The sequence below is a fragment of the Mustela putorius genome, unplaced genomic scaffold (assembly GCF_011764305.1).
Source record: "Mustela putorius furo isolate JIRA1106 unplaced genomic scaffold, ASM1176430v1.1 tig00000382_pilon_pilon_pilon, whole genome shotgun sequence".
NCBI lineage: Eukaryota > Metazoa > Chordata > Mammalia > Carnivora > Mustelidae > Mustela > Mustela putorius.
In genome coordinates, this window is record NW_025421367.1 from 2324340 (window position 1) to 2344316 (window position 19977).

The window sequence follows — 19977 nt, forward strand, 5'->3', positions numbered from 1 at the left end:
TTTTTTATATACTTGATTTTAAAGCCAACAGAATTTCCTTAGAACAGATTTATTGACATACAACTTATACACATAAAATTGCCCTTTTTAAAGTACATAGTTCAGTGGTGTTCAGTATTTTCAGAATACTGCCATCGCCACTATTTAGTTTTAGAACATTTTTATCACTCCAAAAAAAAAAGAAATTCCACACCCATTAGCAGATACTCCCATTCCTTCTTCTTCACCTCCCCCACTTCTCCCAGCCCTAGACATATACTAATCTTTCTGGCTACACAGATGTACCTGGACTTAGCAACGTTTCATGTAAATGGAGGCACACAATATGTGGTCTTTTGTGATTGACCTTTTGCACTTAGTATGTGTTTCAAGTTTCATCCATGTTGGAACATCAGTACTTTGTTCCTTTTTATGGCAGGCTAATTCTCTGTTGTATGAATATACCGTATTTATCCATTTACCCATTGATGGACATTGGGTAGTTTTTACCTGTTGATTATTATGAATACTGTTATGAGCATTTATGCACAAGTTTTATAGGGACATATGTGTCGCCCTCGGCCCGCGAGGACGACAACGAGCCTGGTATGGTGTTAATGCTTCATTTCCGTCTATTTAATCAACTTCCTTAGTTTATATACAGCAGGGTGACCAATAAGGGGTCAAGCCATGGGGAGAGCCAATGAGAGTCCTGTTACTATGCTGATTAAATTTGATACAGCCAATAACTATGTCCTCCTTTAGGCGGGCTTCACCAGAAAGTTCATTGTATACTTGCAGCGTACTTTGCTAGCAGTGAGCACCTTCTTGTAATGGCGGGGACTTTCCCGGCCGGAGGCAGTCCCCGACATCTCCCCCTTTTTTGTTTTATGGCAGAGATCGTGCCTGTCTTAGGTCGTCAGTAGCAGAAAACATCCTTACCCGTCATCAGACACAAGATATCGATGATCTCTGTCCTGTCTTAGGTTGGTATGTTTCTCTACTGATCTTACCCGTCTTTGACTACCGATCTAGCATGCTTAGCCACATCTGGGGAGATGTCCCAGCCTCTATTGACATAGGGGCTTGTGCTATAGCTCGGCTCTGCTCTCGCTGCTGTGTTCTCCACTGGTGAACGTCTGAATAGAAGCAGAATGCCAATAAGGAGGAAGACAAGATGACCAATTGTACCAGCCCATTTTTGGTGAACTGGAACATATTGCTGAATGTTGGAAATAGCTCTGGAAGGGAAGCTGGTTGCACACGCATACTATTTACTCAAGTTATCTCAGCCAGAAGGATTCATGTGAAATTTTGAAAATCGTCAGACCAAGTACCCTGCAAATACTAAGAGAGCTGTTGGGAGGAATTGCTGGCCTTATTAAATTAAGAGAATTTTACAGGGGTAACACAAAGCGCAGAAAAAGGAACAATAGAACCAACACTCAGTACATCAGCTAGTGAAGAACGGGGGGAAGATAAAGGAAGAATTAGTTAAAGGTAAAGGATAGGGCCAAGCCTTCAGAATAGCCCATAATTCACGTGTCGCTGTCGGGGGAATTAGGAATATCAGAGTCCCCCATGACAGTAGGAGGATCACGGCTTCCTCTGTCCTCATCCTCGTTCTCAGGGGCCTTCCGGACCAATCTCTCTGGAATCCAAATCGGCACGTCTTTGTCCTGTGGGAAAACACAAACGGAACCTCTGCTCCAGATTAATACAGGATCCGGGCCTTTCCATTGTCCCGTAAGGATATCCTTCCAAAGAACTAAGGGCTTGGGGTAAGAATCCATACGGGCTGAATGTCTTTCAGCTGCTGCTTGACCGTTTTTATCAAGCGTCAATAAATTTAAAATAAATAGAATTGTATTTAGTTTGTCTTTAGGGGACCGGAACGTGTCCCCTATTCCCCCTTTTTGTTTTAAAAGAGTTTGATGGTTAAGTGGGCACGTTCCATGATGGCCTGTCCTTGAGGATTGTAGGGAATACCATGATTTAGGGTAATGTTTAGTTGAGTAAGGAAACCGTGAAATACTTGTGAGGTGTATGCAGGTCCATTGTCTGTTTTTATTGTCGAGGTTTACCCCAAGCAGCGAAGGCTTGAAGGCAGTAGGAAATGACATCTTTGGATTTTTCCCCAGCATGGATAGAGGCGAATATGACACTAGAACATGTGTCCACGGAAACATGCACATATTTTAGTTTACCAAATTCAGGGATGTGAGTAACATCCATTTGCCATATATGGTTGGGTAACAGGCCTCGTGGGTTAACTCCTAAGGAGGGGGATGGCAAGAGGGTAACACAGTTTTTGCAAGAGACTACAATGTCCCTGGCTTGAGCTTTTGTTATGTTGAATTTAAGTCTGAGAGTAAGAGCATTAACATGAAATAGCTTGTGAAATTGTTTTGCTTGTTGAATATTTTCCATTAAAGTGAAGATAAATTGCTCTTTGGTTAACATATCTGCAGTGCGATTGCCTTCCGTCAAGGGGCCGGGGAGAGCTGTATGTGCCCTGATATGCCCTATGTAAAAGGTACCTTTTTGTCCCATATAATCCTTCCATGGTAATGTAGCAGCACTACACATAGGACTTTGGGCAACCCCTAGGCCTCTAAGGGTTTGATCAGCCCTTTGTAGGGGCCAATCTTTTGGCCAATCAACTTCATTAATGATACTACGATCAGCCCCGGTATCCAGAAGGCCCATAAATTTTTTATTTCTGATCCACAGAGAATAAAGAGGTCTAGCCTCCATTCCAAGTGTTAGACATGTGAGGGGCGGGCCAGTGGAGCCAAAACCCCTCTGTCCACGGGATTTTTCTGTGTTGGGGAATAGTTTATGACAGCTTGGTAACACTATAATTTGTGCTATTTTATCACCTGGACTGATAACTGTAATGCCACGAGGGGAAGACACTAATATTTTGACTATTCCTGTATAATCAGCATCAATTACTCCAGGGTGTACTATTAATCCAGCAAGGGCTGTGGAGCTACGCCCTAATAATAGGCCTACAGTGTTCACAGGCAGTGGGCCCTTAAAATCCGATTCCACCACCTGGGTTCCCATCTCAGGGGTTAGTACAAATCTGGTGGTGGCACGGATGTCCAATCCGGCACTTCCTTTTGTAGCCCGCCTTGGCTCGTCGGCGGGTAATGTGTGCGGGCTACCTGTTGAAGCACCCCATACATTTGAGGGCCCTGGGGTGATGGGCCCCATTTCCCGTTTTTTGAATTCCTTGGGGGTAGTGGATTACCTTGAATATCTTTTACTGAGCGACATTCATTCGCCCAGTGTGTACCCTTGCCACACCTAGGACATATGCCAGGTTGCTTTACTGTTGGGGGACCCTTGCTGTCAGGACATTCTCGCTTAAAGTGCCCCTGAGCTCCACATTTGTAGCATTCCCCAGAATTTCCTTTAGCGCCCTTACCTTGGGATAGCTGAATGCCCTGAAGGCCTTGAGTAATGGCTGAAGCAAGTACTTGTCCTTGAATAACACTGTCATTAATATCCCTGCATACCTTAATGTATGTGCTTAAATCTTTAGCCTTCCATGGCCTAAGGGCCTCTTTACACCATTTATTGGCTTGCTCATAGGCCATTGTTTAATTAGAGGCATGGCTGTGTCAACATCCCCAAATACTCTCCCAGCTATTTGCATCAATCTTGCAACAAAATCAGCATATGCTTCATTTGGTCCTTGTATCACCTTAGATAGTTGACCCTGCAAGTCCCCACTGCCCTGGAGGGTTTTCCATGCTTTGGTAGCTGGCAGCCGCAATCTGCATGTATACGGCAAGGTTGTATTGCAGTTGGTCATGTTTACCAGTGTATGGCCCCATGCCCATAAGCATATCCAGATTCCATTGTGGATTGCCTGCCGCGGCATAACGCCGTGCAACATCCTGGGAATGCTCTTGCCATGCTGTCTTCCAGACCAAATATTGCCCTCCAGAGAGGGCTGCCCTTGCTAAATTCCCCCAATCTTTGGGGATTAAATTCATGCCTGCTGTGGACTCCACTAGAGAAATAGTAAATGCTGCCTGAGGGCCATACTGCATGACTGCTTCCTTTAATTGTTTAACTAATTTAAATTCCAAGGGCTGGTGATACCGTTGATGATTTTGGTCCTCTAGAACTGGGAACATCGAGCTGCTATTGGCCCCCCTCCATGCGGTCTTCCAATCCTCATTGGCAGAGTGATGACATTTACATGTTATCTCCCCCGCCAGGGGATTGTAAGGAGGCGGAGCACTAGGGGTCACTGCTGAACAGGGAGGGTCTGGTTTTAATTTGAACTTCCACTCTAGCTCCTCCCCCGACATTTCTACTACTCCTTTCCGAAGCAAGAGATGAGCGTTCTTCTTTCACTTCCTCGAGTGCCTCAGCGCCCTCCTGAATAACTGAATCACATTTCGGCTTATATCCTCCCAGGCACCCTCTGACTAGAGTCCATATAACTAACGTTCCCGGCGGCAATGGTTTATTTTTATCCCTCTTCTTAAAATCCTCACCTAACTGGTCCCATTGGGGGATATTTAGCAAGCCCTCGTCCAGAAACCAAGGCGCCACTGTCTCAACTGTATTCAAGAATGTCCTAGCAGTTTTCGTTTTTAATGGCGTGCCATTGACCTTTAGAAGGTCCTTTAGGGAACCCTCTAACCTTGACTTTGACAGTCCAGATCCCATAATTAGAATCCCAACCTAATGGCTGTTCCGTGTATACTCGCTGCTTAATCCTGGCTCTAAGGCCGCCCCGCTTCTTATTGCGGACTTATTAAATCCCGGCTCTAAGGCCGCCCCGCTTCTTATTGCGGTCTTGTACAAGATTCCCACCACTTTGATCGTGGTCCCTTCCCCGCTTACCTGCGGACTTCTCCCTTGCAAGGTTTTTCTATTTTTCTTAATATTTCCCGGGTCTCAGCACCATTTGTCGCCCTCAGCCCGCAAGGACGACAACGAGCCTGGTATGGTGTTAATGCTTCATTTCCGTCTATTTAATCAACTTCCTTAGCTTATATACAGCAGGGTGACCAATAAGGGGTCAAGCCATGGGGAGAGCCAATGAGAGTCCTGTTACTATGCTGATTAAATTTGATACAGCCAATAACTATGTCCTCCTTTAGGCGGGCTTCACCAGAAAGTTCATCGTATACTTGCAGCGTACTTTGCTAGCAGTGAGCCAAGCACCTTCTTGTAATGGCGGGGACTTTCCCGGCCGGAGGCAGTCCCCGACTCATATGTTTTCATTTTTCTTGGGTATCCACCTAGGGGTGGAATTGCTGGGTCAAAGGGTGACATTGTTTAACATTTTAAGAAACAGTTTTCCAAGATAGCTGTACTATTTTCTGTTCCCTTAGCAATGAATGAAGGTTTAGCTTTTCTACATCCTTGCCAACACCTATTATTGTCTGTGTTTTTATTCTTGTAGTACAGGGAATAGAATTTTTAATAGTAGAAAGATGATGAGCTTGAAGAGGGAAAACAGAGAGGAGACCAGCTGCTTAAAGGCCAAGATGATACTGTCTAGTAGGGATTTTTAGAATGAATTGTGAATTGAATGAAATCCTCAGTAAAATATGTATTTTTCACTAATGGTTTTATGTGAAGAGTATCTTAAGTGAGCTGGAAGAGGAATAGAAGAGCTAATAAATGAATTTTTAATATATAAGTATATATTTATATGTATTGATATTTATATATATAAAATTTGTATTAGTAGAAAATCAAGTCATGTAAAATAATGAAAGTTTAAAGAATATCAGTTTGAAGGAATTACAGATGATCAACTTGCTAGGCGCCTATAGCTCTGCCCTAATGCTGTTAAGCTGTATTCTCAATACCAGTATTTTGCTAAACCCGTGGAAATAATCAGCCTTTACACTGAGTTCGTAAACAATTTGAGGACTTAGGGGAGAAAGAGGCAACTTCCAAAAGAGGCTTAAGAACCCTGAGTTTGATGGCTTATCTCATATGACACCAAATAAGTCCCGTTACAGCTGAGCATTTAATCACTAGTCTTTTAGAGGGTGGGAAACTAGTGGTAAAGTGATTCCCATTGAAGTTACTTACTGTACTTTGCCCATTTAATATAGCACTAGATTTATGGAAAGAGCCAAGTTTGTTAGCTGGGATATTGCCAATATTGTTCAAGATTAGCATATTTTATTGTGGGAGGCTCCCCTTCCGAAGTGCTATAATTTTTTTTTCTATTCTCCTGTGTGCTGACGTTCCCACATAAACAGGTTCTTTAGCTGTTAAATGCTTGTATCTGATATCTAGCCTGCTTTGAGCTCCCAGTTTTGACGTTAGATTATTTCATGTATTTCTTGTGTTTTTATCTATGCCAGTCTGCCCGCATTGGCAAGCATTCAGCACTCAGTAAATGCCCGCAGAACAGACTTGCTGACATACTATTTAGGTATCATTGGGAGTATTATGGGACTGTGAGTATTAAAGTATCATCTAGTTTTTTTTTTCATCCTGTAGGCCTTGCCTTTCTGTGCAGGCTCATTCTGGGAGCTGGAAGTATCAGTGTAGATATTGGCTAATTTGGTAATAAGCATACCTCTGCATTTGTAGAATCTAATCAGATAAGATTCATAGTTTCACTAATGTCTAAGAAAAGACTGTAATTTATAAATGTTATCAGTTACTTTATCATCCTGTCCTTTCAGAAATTTGTGTGAGGACCTGAGAACTTTGTCATGGACAAGGGTTGCAAGAAAGTTGTAAATATATAACCTTTCCTTTTATATAGAAATATACCAATTCCATTAACTAGAAAATATAATTATGTTGTTTAGATAAGCTTCTTGTCAGTCTAAAGAAGTTATTCCATTCTTGGGGTATAAAATATAGCTATAAAACCCAGTCTAATCCAGTGTAGCTGGTGTTGTAAGATTATTTTCCCCATTCTTACCAATTGCATATTTAGAAGGAAACATAATTCATGTTTTGTTCTCATGTATGCTACAAAACATTTTGTACCCATTCATGGAGGTTTTTATTAAAACATTCCTCCACATACACCTCAGGACCTATGAAGCTATAATTTATGTAAGTGAATTAAGATTCCCACCCCCACTACTTACCAATTTTGCTTGTTCATTTGTTGATTCAGGAAACATTTGTTAAACATTTACATGTACGAGACCGGGTAGTAGTTGCTCTGTGATAATGATAGCAGCAGTATCTGACTTTGTGGGAGTGCACTGATCAAACCACAAGCTCTGAGGTCAGACTGCCACTGATGAATTGCAGCTTGGCTACATGGGAACTGTGTGAACATGGACAAGTTAATTCATCTCCTTCAGTCTAGTCCTCTCTAACTGGGGATGTATTAGGCTTCTGTTGCTGCTGTGACAGATTTCCACAAATTCAGTGGTTTAAAAACCACACAAATTATCTCTGTATTCTATGGGTGAGAAGTTTGTGGGCTCAGCTGGTGTCTCTACTCCAGGCTCACAAGGCCAAAGTCAAGGTGTTGGTCAGCCTGGGTACTTATCTGAAGGTTCCCAGAGAGAAGCTGCTTCCATGGCACTCTTGGATCCTTGGCACTCTTTCATTCCATGGTGTTGTAAGGCCAAGATTCCTGTTTACTTGCTGGCTTCTTCTAGGCTTTAAGAGGCGTCCACATGCTCAGGCTTGTGACCTTTCTTCATCTTCAAAGTCAGCAACAGCTTATTGTTCTATCAGATTAGCAAGTTTTCATAAATTTTTTGTGAGGCTTAATGAGGAAATAAAAAGCTACTTTGATAAATCTGGTGCCACAAAACTAAATATTTTGGTTCTTTTAATGGCTGACCTTCTCATGGCTCTGAGATATATCATGGTAGAGATTAGCATTTTGCCTGTTTTGGGTTTTTTGGTTTCTGTTTTTTCCCCCTCAGGCTAAGGTTGTAAGTAGAGTATAACTTCATGGCCATTGAGAAATCAAAGCTCACGGCAAGCACCACGATAAATGTCCAGATTAGGGTTAAGTGCCATCTCGTGAGATAGGTTCAGCATTGTGGATTATGATCATAATCTTTTTTAATGAGAACAAATACTTGTCACGTGGTTCAATGTTTGCTGCTTAATCTGGAACTCAAAAATTTTTTATGGTACAGTCTTAAGTGCTGATTAGTTTTCTCCATATACTATGTATACTGTGCTTGTATGTTTGTGTTTTAGCTTGAGAAATGGATGAAAATTACCCAACAACAAATGAAAGCTTTCAAGAAAATATGTGTAATTTGAAATGACTCCTTTCACTAATGGAGAAAGTTCTCGTCCTAGGAAAAGATTAATGTTAAGGAATATGATGACTATTTCAATTATTAACCATTGTTCCATCTGCAAAGTTTCCTTAAACCTTTTGGCTCATAAATTATAACATATTCTAATTTTTATTCCAATTAAATTCTAGAAATAACTATAAGTTTAAATAGTCAAAAAATTTTTTAAAAATTTTATTTATTAGAGAGAGAGAGTGAGAGAGAGCAAGAGAGAGCAAAAGTGGGAGGGAGTAGCAGACTGTCCACTGAGCAGGGAGCAGGATCAGGGGCTTGATGCCAGGATCCTGGGATCATGACCTGAGCTGAAGGCAGACGCTTAACCAACTGAGCCATCCAGGCACCCCAGCAGTTAAAATATTTTAATGCAACTTCAGAGGTGCTTTTCACTTCTGTTTCAGAGGCCCTTCTGTGGAATTTCACTGATGAATGTCCTTATCCTCTGACCACCAAATGACACTTCTGTTATCGTTTGAATACTCTGTGATCCCCTTCTAACTTAATGCTTCAGCTCTGCTCTTTGTGTAAATAGACTAAATTATTCGTTCTTCAAGATCTATTTGGAATACAGATGTCTCTTTATTTGTATGCTAGTTTGTGTAACTATCTGTGTATCTTAAAAGTGTGTATCAGGCCATCAAAACTATTTATCACTTTTTATATGTAAGGCATTGAAGGAATTTAAAACACCTTTAAACCTCAGCCTCCAACCAACTCTGGAGGAGCTTACATTTGCTGGTTTGTGGATTTTTGTTGTTGTTGTTAAACTGCCAGTAAACACTGAATATTTTCTCATTAGGGCCTTGCTGACGATTTTATTTATATTGTAATCACTACCCTCACTCCAACCATATGTACTTTGACTTCACTCTAGACCTAATTATTGTATTTATCGCTTAAGGTGGCACCTACTAGAATCTAAGTTCCCTGAGAGCAAGGATTTCTGTTTGTGTTTTCTGATGTATCCCAAATGCTTAGAATTGTGCCAGGCACAGAAGAGCCACTCAGTAAATATTTGTTGAATGACTGAATGTGTATTCCATGCATGCATTTTTCATATGTAAAACAAACATCTTCCATATGTAAAGCAAACAAGATATGAACTATATGCAGAATGGCCCTTGGCTTACCATCTCACTGCTATCTCCCTGCTCCAGGACAACCAAGCAGCCTCTCTCTCTGGGACTATCTTCTCCCAGCTCAGCAGCCTGCTTTCCCCTGTGCACCTCACAGTCCAGACTCAACACAGCAACCAGACTGGTCCTATAAGTCCAATCTCACAGCTCAAAGCCCTCACTCAGGTTTGAGGGGGTGGGAACATGGTTTATAATAAGACTGTAATGATCTTCCCTGGGTCTTTCCTGAACTGTCTCCTGATTTCACTTCCCTCCACTCTCCCAGCACTTGGTCATGGCCCTTGCCATTTCTACTGATTAGTAGCACTGAGCATGTGCTAAGCATTCTCCCTTTTCTTCAGCTCTCTGCTTGATTGTCACCATGTCAGAGTAGCCTTCCCAGCTCCTGCTGAATGAAATAACATTCCCACCTCTACATCACTGCTTTTATTCCTCCTAATCCTGCCTAATTTCTTCAGAGCATTTACATTTCCACTCACATATATATTATGAGACTACTATTTGTCTCCCCCATCATGTTGTAACTTTTATAAAAGCATGAAGTTTGGTTTCAGTGCTATATCCCTAGAGAATGCCAGACACACAGAAAGCATGTGATAAATATTACACACAGCATAAGTATAATGAATAAATGTTCACAAAAATAGAAGGCTTGCTTGCTTTTTTAATAATGTGAGAACTTAGAGGTATTCTAATTACTAATATTGATGCAAGAGCACAAATGGCAAGTGATGTTTATTATATTTAGGTATCAGTAAATCAAAAAACAATGCAAGCAATAATAAAGTAATTATTATAAGCTTTTGCTCTGAGGCATCAAAAGGCACATTTATACCAATACTGCTTCCTCTCCAACCACCCCCGCCCCCACTTGCTGTGCTAGGCATTCCTCTAGAAGCCTCCTTTATTTTTTATTTAACATTTTTTAAAATATATATATATATATATTATTTATTTGACAGAGAGACAGACAGAGATCACAAGCAGGCAGAGAGGCAGGCAGAGAGAGAGGAAGAAGCAGGTTCCCCACGGAGCAGAGAGCCCGATGTGGGGCTCGATCCCAGGACCCCGAGATCATGACCCAAGCCGAAAGCAGAGGCTTAACCTGCTGAGCCACCCAGGTGCCCCTTATTTAGCATTTTTAAAAAAGAGTTTATTTATTGGAAGAGAGCAAGATGGAAAGAGACAGAAAGAAAGAGAGCAGAGGGAGGGGGGGAGAAGCAGACTCCCCACCAAGCAGAGAGCCCGATGCAGGGCTCTATCCCAGGATCCTGAGATCATGACCTGAGCTGAAGGCAGAGGCTTAACCAACTGAGCCACCCACGCGCCCCTAGAAGCCTCTTTTAAAGGTGTTGAGCAATTAATCTCATGTATAGGAAATCTTGTCTATAAGATTGCTGCAGGCTGGGGGTAGCAGCGATTTTTACCACATTTCTAGAAACAACACAAATTACAGATTCTTGGTATGTTAACACATTATTAGTAGGAAAAGAGGTGACAAAAAATGTTGTGTTAATAAATCAGGCCTTTACTGCACTGTCAGTATATGTGAACAGAGTCAGGAGGTAAATTATGAATATTCAGGGTTCAAAGTGAGAAGTGAGTGTGTTGAGATTAAAGCCTCAGAGGTAGAGGACACTCGCATACTCGCCTAGTGAGTGAATCGATGAGTCTATCTTCCATCATAGGAAATGGAAGGTATTTTCTCTTCAGCTGCTTTTTCTTTTTGAGAAGATATTTGGTGATTCTTCCATTTATGCTCTAAAGGAATTATGTTGTTTTGTTACATTTGAGATTCTCTGACTGTATTTGTCTCCCTTCCTATTACTTGCCAGTTTATTTCCTGGGAAAATTATTTATCATATTTCAAAAATTGGAAGTCAGTGATGAAAGTTCTCCCTCTCTTTCAAAGATCTTATTATTGTCATAAACTCATAACTGTTTTCAATATTTGTTTTATTCAATTTGGTGTCTTCACACATTGCCTGCCTTAGGATTTGCGGTTTCATTTCAGAGCCAGAAGACTAATGGCCCATTATCAAGGCTGTAGGAATGCTGTTGCCTGTATCCTCAAATGCTAGAATTAAACCATAGTTTTAAACAGACAGTACATACCCATGAAAACATCCAGATTCACTTTGGATTAGTCACAGTAAGAAAATTAAAAAGGCAAAGTAGAATTCATTTTCTTTTAGTTCATATTTATTTCTAACCATAAAGGTATGAGCAAGGGGTAGTTTTTAAATTTTTAATCACTCCAAACTTAATTATTTCTATTTCTTATATAGTCAAGATCATAATACAGTGGAAAATAATGCCATCATAAGCAACACACTACATATTTTTAGGGATTATTGAAATATTTGTATATGATTTCTTTTTTAAAAGTAATTTAATGTGAAAATTTTCTAATATCAAGAAACTGTTTTTCTGTAAACCCTGTAGTGGTTATTGGACCACATTGTTGGTGATCAGTGAGAAATAGTTACTTCAACCAGAAATAGAATGTTCTCTAAAACGATTTTAACAGATTGAAGTCTACATGTTTTTGGCATTGGTACTTTTGGCGGCATCCCTTATTCTAACATTCATAAAGGTGAAATGGGTTCATATTAAAAGACATTTCATTAATACCTCAGCGCTCTCATAAAACCAAATCAATTAAGGTAAAGTAAAAGAAGTTACTCTGTTTAACAAGTAGTTACATAGCACTTACCATGAGGCAACCTCTCTGGTTTGGGTACTTTGTAAATTGAAACTCTTAATCCTCATCACAACCTCATGAGGTAGTTAATATTCCCATTTATAAATGAGGAAAGGTTTAAAGTCTAAGGTCACGCAGGTGTCAGGTGGCAGAACCCAGATCCTAACCCAGAAAGGGACTCTTGAACCCACCTTCCTGATCCTTGCTCTCTGGCCACTTAGCAGCATTTTCTGTGAGTTTCTGAATGTTTTCTGGATTTTCGCTTCCTCTGATGGCCTCATGTTATGCATAAATTTTGTAACACTGACTAATCCACTTCCTTTGTATCACATTTGCCTCTCTTTGCTGTTTCTTATTCACTTGACTGGCTAAAGCAACTGACTGAAGTTAAGGAATCCAATGTATATTAGTAGTAACTGGATTAAGTTCTCATTGCCTTAGACATAGATGGGTTGTGATTATTCCCCTAAAGTCCTTGCTATAAAATATTTATGTTTGCCTCTGAGAGAAGGTAGTATACAATTTTTAAAAATAACTTTTCTGTATTTAGATATTAATAAAACCCTTAAGTCTTTGAGAATGGAAGGAAACTTTTCATATGTCTGTCTGAATTTTGGCTCACTGTGAGATATTTTTGGTGTTTGTATGATAAGCACATATTAAATTCTAAACTCTGACATGGGAGAGATAAAAAGCTATGTAGGGATTAAAAGTTTCCTTTAGTTTCCTCTGGCTACAGATTTCCTGATGATTAAGTTTAATCTTGTTCATGGTGACCAAGGAATGTCTCTTGTATTAAATTTTATTCAACTAAGAGATTCTTGTTTTTAACGAGCTTGAAGACAGTAATCAAATAGGAGGTTCCACTATGGATAAAAAGCCAACCTGTATCTTAATTTTGGGTAAGGACACACAGAAGTGAAATACGAACCCATATTATGCATTAGTAAAGCTTTAATTTTCAGGGTGTCTTGAATGAGTTAGTAAATCTTTAACATTAAAATAAGTTCAATGCTGAAATATCAAAGAAAAGGCAAAACTGCCCCCTTTTTTTCTCAAGGGCTTATTTAAGCCTTTAGGAATTTTTCCTGAATAAAATATTAGACCTTACGATGCCTCTGTGCTTTGGTTGTTGTTACTATGCAGTATGCCTGAGAGCGTTTTTTATTCTTTTTCTTTCCAGATGACAGAAATGATGCTCAGGAGAGTAGCTTAAGAGACTTAATAAAAGAGCTGCCTGACACCCACTACTGCCTCCTCAAGTACCTATGCCAGTTCTTGACAAAAGTAGCCAAGCACCATGTGCAGAACCGCATGAATGTTCACAATCTCGCCACTGTATTTGGGCCAAATTGCTTTCAGTAAGTTAGTGGAGTTTTGCTTTTACTATTACATACCACTTTTTCTTTATTACTGCCTGAAATCACTTGGGTTGTAGAATCATGTTTCAGACTGAAAAGTCAGCCAATTTATATTGGAGGAGTTCTATCTTGCTATTGGGCATTTTAGCCTTGATTTTCATCCCAATTTTGAAAACGACACATACGCCTTTTCATGAAAGCCATAATTTACAATATTTCCAACAACTTTATTTAGAATTCTGGAAATATGTTTTACTTTCACTAAAAAGGACATTTAAACATTTTAATCTGAAGCATCGATTAGCAGAAATGGAAGGAGTACAATATATTGCGTAATTTTTTAATGTGATAAAATCATTGCTAATAGAAAAATACAAGCTCATTTTGTCAGTGACAGAAAAACGTAACCTTTGCTACATTTGTTTTCTAGGAATAAACTAGACTTTAGGAATAAATAAACTCTCTTTGGCGGGTGCTATCACACTGGCCACAAGAATTTTTGTAAAACTTTTTATTTTCTTTTCCTTTTTATTCCTTAAAGGTCTTTAATTGTTGATATGTGAAACATGATTTTGAAATCCAGGGACTTTTCTTTTAACTCTCCTATTAACCTATTAATCTCCACTGTTATCAAACATATTTCTTCTAGTTATAAGGACAGAGAAAGAATATACTCACACTTTAAAAGCTCTCATAAATTCTCAGCAATTTTTAAAGTAGTGTATCTGTTTATACAGTCAGTTGATCTATAGACTCATTCATCAACCCAGAACTACAAATATTACAGTCCTCAGAATAATTGTTCAGTATAAACTCTGGCTTAGATCATAGTAGTCCAGGGTTCCAGAACATTCATAACCTACGGCGGGAAGTTCTACGTTTAAAAAAAACAAAAGCATTTATTTGAGAGAGAGAGAGAGGAGAGCGCATGCGAGCACATGTGCACACAAGGGCCTGGAGGGGTGGAGGGAAAGAATCTTCAAGTAGTCTCTCCGCTCAGCACAGAGCCTCCCCGGGGCTGGATCTCAGGATCCATGAGGTCATGAACTGAGCTGAAATCAAGAGTCAGACGCTTAACCGACTGAGCCACAAAAGTGCCCCCAAGAAGTTTTATTTTAATAACTATTCCCATTGTAACTTAGAGATTTACATTTAAAAAAATTTTTTTTAAGATTTTATTTATTTGTCAGAGTGAGCGAGCAAAAGCAGGGAGAGTGGCAAGCAGAGAGAGAAGCAGGCTAGCCAATGAGCAAGGAGCCCGATGCAGGACTCTATCCCAGGACCCTGGGATCATGACCTGAGCTGAAGTCAGATGCTTAACTGAGCCACCCAGGCATCCTGAGATTTAAATTTTAAATAGTAGCATTTCAGAGGATACGTTAGGGTCTTATGAATAAATATCTCAAACATGAGCTGCACTAACTTCTTACTCATGAATTTTGTGTTAGAGAAATAAACTGTATTTATTCTTTTTACTCCTATGCTCAGAATAAACCTTTGGTGATCTACATGTAAGAAATTAAGCAGAAAACTTTTCAGTAATTTTGAAACCCTAGATTCTAAGAGAGGTGAAAATGAATTTTTAAATAGAATAGGTTTTTTAAAAAGCTTTTATTTTCTTATTTAAGAATGAGAGAGAGCACGAGAACATGCAGAAGAGTGGGAAGAGAAGAACAGACTCCCCACTGAGTGCAGAACTCAACATGGGGCTCCATCCCAGGACCCTGAGACCAAGACCTGAGCTGAAGTCAAACTTAACCAGCTGAGCCACCCAGGTGCCCCTAGAGAGCTTATTTTGTAACACACAGATCAACACTTCATGGCTAACTTACTGAATTGGCCTTGATCTAGAATTTCTGATAACCTGCTTCAACCAAATATCAAATAAGTAATGAATTTTTACTATAGGCTCTACTAATCAGTATAGCTTTTAAGCTTTTTGTATTGTGGTAAAATATACTTAACAAAATTTACTATTTTGCCATTTTTAAGTATACAGTTCAATGGCATTAAGTACAGGTGTATTGGTGTGATCGACTTGGTATGTATTTCTAAACTTACAAATATAGAAGTTGCCACTAGGCACTTTTCTCATTGAGATAGAGTGTAATTTTTAAAATAACTGTTTATTGGGACACCTGGATGGCTCAGTGGGTTAGGCCTTTGCCTTTGGCTCAGGTCATGGTCTCAGGGTCCTGGGATAGAGTCCCACATTGGGCTCTCTGCTCAGCGGGGAGCCTGCTTCGCCCTCTATCTCTGCCTACTTGTGATCTCTCTCTCTCTGTCAAATATATAAATAAAATCTTTTAAAAAAATAAAAATAAAAGAGCTGTTTATTGAGCTCTTACCAAGTTCTATACTGTCTCCCTTATCTGCTTGATTTTAAAGAGGCAAAAGTTGTTTATGTTGTTCTTGAAGTTCCTCTGTCTAGCTTAAGGAAAAGCAAACACTTGAACTCCAGTGACCACACTTAGCTTTCCACTTAGCTTTCCACTGACCATCTTTATCACATGTATGGACTAAGATTCAAGGATAATTGTCACATGAACCACAAAAAGACAAACAAAGGAAATGCTTTTCTTATACCCAAGGTGAATATATTGTCTTAGTCAATAGACAAGGAAGAGTTTTTGTTTGTTTGTTTTTTAAATAAGAGAACATTCTCATGAAATAGTGTTAACTTTTGAAAGAACATAAAATTTCAGATATAAAAAGGTATTGGCTATGAAATTTATGATCATAAAATGGACGAAAGTGCACCAAAAATTCAAATTCACCAACAAAGTGAATGTTCGGTACTCTCAATGCTGGGCTTCTGGGTGGCTCTGTAATTACAGATTTTCAACATGTAATTCCAGTTATTTGTTTATTAAGTTTAGATGATCATGTAATATTATCATTGTAAATACTCAAATAATATAGAGGTATAGAGGATAAAACTAAAGTATCCCATGCCAACCTCTCCTTCTTAGGGATAAAATCCATAACCACTACGTAGATAGCCTTCCTTCCTTATTTCTGAACATGGCCATAAATCTTCAATTTTTAAATGTAAGTCTGATCGTGATGCATGTATTTTGAAGCTTTATTTTTCTTACAGTAGCAGTGGAACTTATAATACCACTCTACTTACATACCTCATTCTTTAACTATTGAATATCATGAATTCTCCCTAACTCGGTTAATTTTCCCTGTAATGATAAGCACTGAAGTGTCAGTTCTTATTAAGACAGAGTGGTAGTGAACATATTGAGTGTTGTAACTTTTTATGTACATCCGAAACTATTTCTCTAGAATAGATAACCTATAAGTGGAATTGCTTGGCTGAGGGATTTATGCATTTTAAAATTAATGTGTGGTGCCGTTCGTGAGACTATAACAATTTATATTATTCTTCCATTGGTGTTTAGGAATACTCCTTTCCCTGTAACCTTGCTATACTGAGTTTTAACACACATTTAAATACTTCTTGATCTAATGGGAAAAAATGCTCTCTGAATTATTTGTGAGATTGTATATATATTTTAGATTTATGTGATGGGTGGCATTAGTATTTGTGTTTCTCCGTAGTTTCTGCTTCTGTCTTGTGCTTGCTTTTTACTTTATTTTATATCTGTGGCTCTTCTTGCTTTATAGGAGTTTTTTAGGTTTTCTAAAAATTAATTCTTTGCTAAAAAAGTTACAGAACTTTTTTCTTATTCTGTTTGCCTTTTAGTTTTATGGTGATTTATTATATTAAAATTTTTAAAATTTTTAATTTACTTGGATTTGTCAACTCTTCCCTTTTCTGTTTATTGGGATTTGTATCTTGCTTAATAATAAACCTGAATACTAGTTCTTACTTAAAATATTGTCTTAATAATAACCAAGATATTACAATATATATTCTTCTGTTTTATTTATAGTTTTTTATGATTACCTCTTCACTTTTATTTAGAATTTATCATGTGTCATGTATAGATCCAGTTTGATTTTCTTCAAATAGATAGCTAATTGCTGCCAAATAATACATTGAGCAGCATTAGCATTTGCTAATTTATAATGTCAACTCTATCACATATTAACTTTGCACACATACATGAGTTTGTTTCTGGCTTTTATATGCCTCATTCTTGTGCTCCTTTATTTTTCTATCAAATTTTCTCTTTCAGAGGAATTTTGGAATTTCCCTGGTAAGTAGTATGTTATTGTTTTTGGTTTTGTTTCTGTTTTTTTAAGATTTTATTTATTTATTTGAGAGAGAGAGAGAGCGCGCTAGCTCAGGAATGGGGAGGAAAGGCAGAAGGAGAGGGAAAAGCAGGCTCCCTGCAACTTGGGGCTCGATGCCAGGACCCTGAGATCATGACCTGAGCCGAAGGCAGATCCTTAACTGACTGAGCCACTCAGGCACCCAGGTATCTCATTGTTTTGATTTACATTTCCCAGATGTTGAATATCTTTTCATGTATCTATTGGCCATTTGTACATCTTTGGGGAGATGTCTGTGCAGATTCTCTACCCAAATTTTAATCAGCTTTTCTTTATTATTGAGTTAGAAGTCCTTCATAATTTTGGATGTAAGTCCCTTATTAAATATAGGGTATACAAATATTTTCTCTCATTCTGAGTTGCCTTTTCATTTCCTTTTTACATTTTAATTCCAGTATAGTCAATCTACAGTGTTATATTGGTTTCAGGTGCACATTGTGGTGATTCAGCAATTCTGTTACTCAGTCCTGGTCAGGATAAGTGTACTCTCAATCCTCTTTGCTTATTTCACCCGTATCTCCACCCACCTCCCCACCGGTAACCATCAGTTTGTTCTCTATAGTAGTGTCTTTATCTGCTTTGATATTGGGTAAAGCTGCCCTCTTAGAATGAATTTGGAAGTTTTCCTTCCTCTTCCGTTTTTTACAATAGTTTGAGAGGAATAGGTATTAACTCTTCTTTAAATGTTGTTAGAAATTGCCTGTGAAACTGTGAGTTCCTGGGCTTTTGTTTATTGGGAGTTTTTTGATTACTGATTCAGTTTCATTGCTAGTAATCCATCTGTTCAAATTTTCTATTTTTCCTGATTCAGTTTTGAGAGGTTCTATTTTTCTAGGAATTTAATACCCATTTCTTCTAGGTTAGTTCCAATTTGTTGGCATATAATTTTTCATAGTACTCTCTTTTAATCCTTTGCAATTCTGTGGTTTCGGTTGTTTCTACTCTTTCATTTGTTTGAGCCCTTCTTTTCTTTCTTTCTTTTTTTTTTTTAATTTTATTTTTTAATTTTTTTTTTACAAGTCAGGTAAAGCCTATCAATTTTGTTTTTCTTTTCAAAGAACCAGCTCCTGGGTACCTGGATGGCTCAGTCAGTTAAGCACCTACCTTTGGCTCAGGTCGTGATCCCAGGACCTTGGGATCAAGTCCCACATTCGCCTCCTTGCTAGCGGCGAGTCTGCTTTGCCCTCTTCCCCTCCCCCCACTCATTCTCTCAATATCTCTCAAATACATAAATGAAATCTTAAATAAAGAAAGAACCAGCTCCTGGTTTCATTGATCTATTGTTTTGGGTTTTATGTTTGTTTTTGTTTTTGTTCCTATTTCATTTATTTCTGATCTAATCTTTATTGTTTCCTTCCCTCTGCTGATTAGGGGTATTGTTGGTGCTTTGTCTAGCTGCTTTAGATATAACATTAAGTTGTTTGAGATTTTTCTTCCTTCTTGAGGTAGGCCTGTATTGCTATAAACTTTCCTCTTAGAACAGCTTTTGCTCTATCCCAAAGATTTCATACTATTGTGTTTTCATTTTCATTTATCTCCATATACTTTTTAATTTCCTTGATTTCTTGGTTGACCCATTCATTGCTTAGTAGCATGTTATTTAACCTCCATGTATTTGTGCGCTTTTCAGATTTCTTCTTATGATTGATTTTTAATATCATAGCATTGTGGTCAGAAGAGATGGATGGTATATCTTCGATCTTTTTTAATCTGTTCAGACTTGTTTTGTGGCCTAATATGTGATCTGTTCTGGAGAAATTTCTGTGTATACTTGAGAATAATGTGTATTCTGCTGTTTCAGGAGGGATTTTCGGGGGGAGTGGGAGGGAATGTTTTGAATATATCTGTTACCTTCCTCTGGTACATTTAGAGCCACAGCTTCCTTGTTGATTTTCTATTTGGACAATCTTTACATTGATGTAAGTGGGGTGTTTAAAGTCCCCCCACTGTTACTATATTACTATCAGGTAGTTCCTTTATGTTTGTTATTCACTGCTTTATGCATTTGGGTGCTCCCATCTTTAGTGCATAAATATTTACAGCAGTTATATCTTCTGTTCGATTGTTCCCTTTATGGTTATACAGTGATATGTCTTGTGACAGTCTTTGTTTTAAAGTCTGTTCTGTCTGATATAAGTATTGCTACTCTGGCTTTCTTTTGACATTCTTTTGCATGATATATATTTCTCCATCCCCTCACTTTTAATCTGCAGGTGTCTTTAGGTCTCAAATCAGTCTCTTCTAGGCAGCATGTAGATGGGTCTTGT

At 38.6% G+C, this 19977-nt stretch overlaps 1 protein-coding gene across 7 annotated transcripts in view; it reads left to right on the plus strand.

The window, feature by feature from the left end:
- The window catches only part of FAM13A (family with sequence similarity 13 member A), a 366926-nt gene that overhangs the window by 77452 nt on the left and 269497 nt on the right, over nt 1–19977 (plus strand). For 6 of the 7 annotated variants that reach the window (XM_045079369.1, XM_045079367.1, XM_013058040.2 and 3 more), the window contains exon 4: nt 13285–13462. The exons of the other annotated variant lie outside the window; for it this stretch is intronic. In XM_045079369.1, the coding sequence (XP_044935304.1) occupies nt 13285–13462 (178 nt within the window). The remainder of the gene's footprint in view (nt 1–13284; nt 13463–19977) is intronic. 7 annotated transcript variants of the gene reach the window in all.